Consider the following 6,331-nt stretch of genomic DNA (forward strand, 5'->3'; position numbering starts at 1 on the left):
CCCAGGCCTCTCTCCCAGACCCAGGCCTCTCTCCCAGACCCAGGCCTCTCTCCCAGACCCAGGCCTCTCTCCCAGACCCAGGCCTCTCTCCCAGACCCAGGCCTCACTCCCAGACCCAGGCCTCTCTCCCAGACACAGGCCTCACTCCCAGACCCAGGCCTCTCTCCCAGGCCTCACTCCTCACACCCTCTCTCTCTCTGTGTGTGTGTGTGTGTGTGTGTGGTTCCCAGGTGCCCATGGAATACAACCACCTCCAGGAGATCCCCATCATAGCCCTGAGGAACAGGCTGCTGCTGCTGCACCACATCTCCGAGCTGTTCTGCCCCTGCATCCCCATGTTCGACCTGGAGGGCCGTCTGGGCCAGGCGGGGCACGGCCCCCCGGTGGGCTTCGACACGCTGCGTGGCATCCTCATCTCCCAGGGCAAGGTGGGACTACGTCCCCCTGGCACACAGCCAAGCGGACGCTCTCTCAAACACACCTGCCGGTCAACGTGAGCTCGTCTGATGCGTTTTTTGGCGTCTCCCCTACAGGAAGCGGCGTTCCGCAAGGTCGTCCAGGCGACCATGGTCCGGGACCGCCAACATGGCCCTGTGGTGGAGCTCAACAGGATACAGGTACAGTAGCGCTCTCTGGTTCTGTAAGAGAACCCAGTGTGCTGGTCTGCCTGTTACTGGGTGTGTGGGAACACTTTGAAAGCAGCTGCTAATGTGACGCTCAGTTCAGCGAGCAGGGGCTGCTTTCATACTAGTGCACAATTACAGCTCGCTCTGTCCTCCCTCCCTCCCTCCCTTTTTTCCCTTCATTTTTTCTCTGCCTCTCTTCCTTTTCCCTCCCTCGTGCCTCCCTTCCCTCTCTCCCACCCACCCACCCTCCTCCCCTCTCTCCCACCCACCCTCCCTCCCTTCCCTCTCTCTCCCACCCACCCTCCCTCCTCCTCTCTCTCCCACCCACCCTCCCTCCTCCCCTCTCTCCCACCCACCCTCCCTCCTCCCCTCTCTCCCACCCACCCTCCCTCCTCCCCTCTCTCCCACCCTCCCTCCTCCTCTCTCTCCCACCCACCCTCCCTCCTCCCCTCTCTCCCACCCACCCTCCCTCCTCCCCTCTCTCCCACCCACCCTCCCTCCTCCCCTCTCTCCCACCCACCCTCCCTCCTCCCCTCTCTCCCACCCTCCCTCCTCCCCTCTCTCCCACCCACCCTCCCTCCTCCCCTCTCTCCCACCCACCCTCCCTCCTCCCCTCTCTCCCACACTCCCTCTCGTAGCCTTTGTTGTGGAGTTGTGGTCTAGACATGGCTTGGTTTCGCGGTTCCATGTGATCTTTCATAAGGGGATATCGGAGTGATGTGTGATCGGTGCTCCAGCCCTGCCTGTGGGGGGTTCCTGGCCTGAGCTGCAGACTTTACCCCCACACAGTAACTCGATGTGGGCCACTGCACTCAGACAGCCCCCCCCCTCCCCCCCTCCAGAGCTGAGCACGGAGCCCTGGCACAGAGAGCTGTCACTTTCACAACCTCACACTCATCACTGATCCCTTTCTACCTGGCAGAGCTGCAGAGTGAAGAGGAACACTGACATGATCTCTCTCTCTCTCCCCCCCTCTCTCTCTATCTCTCTCGCCCTCTGTTTCTCTCTGTGTCTCTCTCCCTGCCTCCCGTCATCTCTCCCTTCCCCTCTCCTCCCGCCAGGTGAAGCGCTCCCGCAGTAAAGGGGGCCTGGCTGGTCCAGACGGGACCAAGTCGGTGTTTGGTCAGATGTGCTCTAAGATGAGCTCCTTCAGCCCCGACAGCCTGCTGCTGCCCCACCGCGTCTGGAAGGTCAAATTTGTGGGTAGGTTCCACCGGCGTGACCTGTGACCTCTGACCCCCGCATCACGATGACCTCTGGGTCACCTCCCCCCCCCCTTCACATGGGACACTTGTCAGCTGAGAGCTCAGTAGATTGTGTCCCTTTGATGTGATCTGTACTGTGTGTGTGTGTGTGATTGATCTAAGCATTGCGTGAGTCGATGTTCTATATTTTGCTGCTAGCTGTTTTGAGTAGTCTTTGTGTGTGAACTGCGTGTGTGTGTGTGTGTGTGCTCCCAGGCGAGTCTGTGGATGACTGTGGTGGAGGCTACAGTGAGTCCATAGCAGAGATGTGCGAGGAGCTCCAGAACGGCCTGACCCTGCTGCTCATCGTCACCCCCAACGGGCGCGACGAGTCGGGCGCCAACCGGGACTGCTTCCTGCTCAACCCCGCCGCCAAGACCCCCCTGCACATGAACATGTTCCGCTTCCTGGGTACGAACCCCCCTGCTCCCTGTGTGTGTTGGTTCTGAGTGGTTCTGTTTATGAAGGTGTTGGTTCTGAGTGGTTCTGTTTATGAAGGTGTGGGTTCTGTGTGGTTCTGGTTATAACGGTGTGTGGGTTCTGTGTGGTTCTGGTTATAAAGGTGTGTGGGTTCTGTGTGGTTCTGCAGGAGTTCTTCTGGGTATCGCTATCAGAACAGGCAGCCCACTCAGTCTGAACCTGGCAGAACCCGTCTGGAAGCAGCTGGCCGGAATGAACCTCACCATCGCTGACCTCAGTGAGGTATGCATTCCTCTGCTCGTGTGTGTGTGTGTGTGTGCATACCTCTGTCCTGTGTGTAAGTCCTTTTCTCATGAATTGGATATCAACTTTGAAGTCGTGTTGGAACTTTCACACACACTTTTCCCAGAATGTCACCTGACCTTGTACTGTATGTAAGCCGTCATTGGACGTTCTGTAACCTTTCTTCAAACCCGATCTGCCGAGGGTAAAACATCCTCCTACACGTCCTAGTTTTAGTTTCTTCCAAGCTGTAGGAATGTACAACTATGCACTTTGCGTAGATTTACGTAAAACGTCTTTTCAACCTTAATCTCTTACACAACCAACGTGTTAGCAAATGTGTACGTCTGAGCATTCCGGCTCAGAACTGCACCGTGACCTTTTGACCCCGCGGTGCCGGCAGGACGGCGGCGTTCCTCTCTTACAGTATGAACTTCCTCTGAGTGAGCCCGGGGGCCGGCACACTGTACACCTCTCCTCAGGGTTGTGTGATCCTTCTGCCCTTTCCAAGCACCGTAGGCCTGTGTGCACCAGTGTACGCGCCGCAAAGGCAGACACAAGCCAGCGAGTGTAGGTCGTTCCCTCCTGCGTCCACGCTGGGATCACGAGCTGGCGAAACGTGCGCAGGGAGCGCAGCGATGTGGGGGAGAGGTTGTCGGCGGAACAAAGCCCCCGCTGTGCGCTGCGCTGGCCCCGGAGACAGCACAAAGGTTAGGGAGCGGAGGAGCCGGCACAAGACGAGCAGTTCTCTCCCAGACGCGACACCATCCCCCCCCCCCCCCACCACGTGCAGGCTTTGTACCGCAGCTATCCCACGCTCACTCACGCACTCCTGCACACGTACACACACACACACACAGGTGCACGCTCACGCACTCGCACCCATGAAGGCTCACTTCATTAGGGTCAATTTATGTCGGAAAAGACCCGCCTGTCTATTTGTCTAACCTGTCTGTCTCTCTTTTAGGTGGATAAAAACTGTCTAACCTGTCTGTCTGACCTATCTGTCTGTCTAACTAACCTGTCTGTCTATCCTCCAGGTGGATAAAGACTGTCTGTCTGTCTAACCTGTCTGTCTCTCCTCCAGGTGGATAAATACTGTCTGTCTGTCTAACCTGTCTGTCTCTCTTTTAGGTGGATAAAAACTGTCTAACCTGTCTGTCTGACCTATCTGTCTGTCTAACTAACCTGTCTGTCTCTCCTCCAGGTGGATAAAGACTGTCTGTCTAACCTGTCTGTCTTTCCTCCAGGTGGATAAAGACTGTCTGTCTAACCTGTCTGTCTCTCCTCCAGGTGGATAAAGACTGTCTGTCTAACCTGTCTGTCTCTCCTCCAGGTGGATAAATACTGTCTGTCTGTCTAACCTGTCTGTCTCTCATCCAGGTGGATAAAGACTGTCTAACCTGGCTTGTCTGTCTGACTTGTCTGTCTGTCTAACCTGTCTGTCTCCAGGTGGATAAGGACTTCATCCCGGGGCTGATGTACATCCGGGACAACGAGGCGACAGCGGAGGAGTTTGAGGCGATGACGCTGCCCTTCACCGTGCCCAACGCCAGCGGCCAGGACATCCAGTTGAGCTCCAAGCACTCCCACATCACCCTGGAGAACCGCGCCGAGTACGTCCGCCTGGCCATCAACTACAGGTGAAGACACGCCACCAACACACCGCCTCTGTGGGGCTCTCCCAGTGCATCTCTAGTGTTTGTGTGTATCTAGTGTGTGTGTGCTCTGTCCTGTTCCTCAGCCAGCTGTGTCTCTGTCCTGCAGGCTCCATGAGTTTGACGAGCAGGTGTGTGCGGTGCGTGAGGGCATGGCCCGGGTGGTCCCGGTGCCCCTGCTCTCCCTCTTCACCGGCTACGAGCTGGAGACTATGGTAGGGCCTCCCCCACGCCGGGTGTGTGTGCCTGTGGGATATTTTTAGTATGGAGTGTGTGTGTGTGTGTGGATAAGGGTGTGTGTGTGTGCGCGTAGCTCCAACCCTAACCCCGCCCCGCCCCTCAGGTGTGTGGCAGCCCAGACATCCCCCTGCACCTCCTCAAGTCGGTGGCCACCTACAAGGGGGTGGAGCCCACGGCGCCCCTCATCCAGTGGTTCTGGGAGGTGATGGAGTCCTTCTCCAACACGGAGAGGTCCCTGTTCCTGCGCTTCGTCTGGGGCCGCACCCGCCTGCCCCGCACCATCGCCGACTTCCGGGGACGAGACTTCGTCGTGCAGGTGAGCGGGGGGGGGGGTTCCATCTCGCCGCTCGGACACACCGTCCAGTATACGACCACGATGAAGTGTCTGTACTTGATTTGTCAGACCTGTACAAATACGGGCCTGTGCATGTATAGATTCTGTGCTACACATATATATCTGCGTGCTGTGTTTTTCATCGGGAGATATCGTTCTTTGTAACTGGCTCGTGACGAGCCAGCCTCGCTGTTGCGGCAGTGTTGCAGCAGTGGTCATACGTATGTCCGTGCGTTCCAGGTGCTGGACAAGTACAACCCTCCGGACCACTTCCTGCCAGAGTCGTACACTTGCTTCTTCCTGCTCAAGCTGCCCAGGTACTCCTGCAAGCTGGTGCTGGAGGAGAAGCTCAAGTACGCCATCCACTTCTGCAAGTCCATCGACACGGACGACTACGCCCGCATCGCGCTGACGGGCGAGCCGGCCGCCGACGACAGCAGCGAGGACTCGGACAACGAGGACGCCGATTCCTTCGCCTCGGACTCCACGCAGGATTACCTGACCGGACACTGACTCCCCTGACCTTTAACCCCCTGACCCCCCCCCCCCCCCCCGCTCGCCGGAGAAAAAGGGCGAAGGCACCCCCCACAGACTAAATGAGGATGAGAAAACACATGACGGTGTTGAATCTCACCTATTCATACGTACACATACATGAATTTATACACACACACACATGCACACACACACATGCATTCTGCTACGACTTACCCTTACGTGGAGAAAACAAAAAAGTGAATTATGTGCAATTAGCTTTGACGGCACTGTACGCTGGAGAAGAAACCTAGACTCTCATTTAGTCTCTTTAAAAATAATTAGGAGGGGATGAGTCGCACCAGGGATCGCCACGTCCCCTGAAAACCCTGTTGGGCGCGCGGCCTAGCGCTGCGGTGGACGTGCGAGCCCGTCTATCTTTAGGTTGTTGTAAATTGCGAAGGATGCCTGATAGCTTTTTTTTTTCTTTCAGTTTCCATTCTCTCTCGGTTACAAGTGTTTCTTCAAAAGAACCTTTTTAAAATTCAGTGTCAGTGTTTCTCACTCGGCTCGCACCAATCAGAACCCAGGGGAAAGGTCATGTGACAACGACTGTCTCTCGATTGAACACGTGTATGCTGCACTGTCCTATGAAAAAAATGTATATAATGATTGTGCCATGTATTCATGAAAAGGTCTCATTCCTGCATATTAAATGTTAATAAAAACAATTCTGTTAATAAATTAAAATGATGAAAGCCCTTCTCCAGTCTCTTTCTCTCCCCCCCAACATGAGAATGTATATTGCTGCTTTCAACTGATCTTTTCTTGATTTTCTGGCCTAACCTGGATGCATTTGGAGGAAGCTCTAGGTCTCAGTGTAGACGTGCCTCATGCCCAGCCTGCCAGGTCCAGCCCAGGTTCTTCCCAAGCCTTCACTTCCCATCCTGCTCCCGGTGTGAGGCTCCGGTAAGCTTGTTGGAGGTCAGAGCCTCCTCCCCTGCTCTCTCTCTCCTGCTCTCTCTCCTGCTCTCTCTCTCTCCTGCTCTCTCT

At 56.1% G+C, this 6,331-nt stretch overlaps 1 protein-coding gene across 1 annotated transcript in view; it reads left to right on the forward strand.

Moving 5' to 3' along the window:
• The window catches only part of herc2 (HECT and RLD domain containing E3 ubiquitin protein ligase 2), a 43,083-nt gene extending 37,049 nt beyond the window's left edge, over positions 1–6,034 (forward strand). The window contains exons 81-89 of the mRNA XM_062450120.1: positions 231–428; positions 534–617; positions 1,688–1,829; positions 2,087–2,281; positions 2,460–2,572; positions 4,025–4,215; positions 4,340–4,445; positions 4,574–4,786; positions 5,045–6,034. Of these exons, the coding sequence (XP_062306104.1) occupies positions 231–428; positions 534–617; positions 1,688–1,829; positions 2,087–2,281; positions 2,460–2,572; positions 4,025–4,215; positions 4,340–4,445; positions 4,574–4,786; positions 5,045–5,317 (1,515 nt within the window). The 3' untranslated portion in view covers positions 5,318–6,034. The remainder of the gene's footprint in view (positions 1–230; positions 429–533; positions 618–1,687; positions 1,830–2,086; positions 2,282–2,459; positions 2,573–4,024; positions 4,216–4,339; positions 4,446–4,573; positions 4,787–5,044) is intronic.
• Positions 6,035–6,331: the final 297 nt, after the last annotated feature.

This window comes from Osmerus eperlanus, chromosome 24, assembly GCF_963692335.1.
Source record: "Osmerus eperlanus chromosome 24, fOsmEpe2.1, whole genome shotgun sequence".
Lineage (NCBI taxonomy): Eukaryota > Metazoa > Chordata > Actinopteri > Osmeriformes > Osmeridae > Osmerus > Osmerus eperlanus.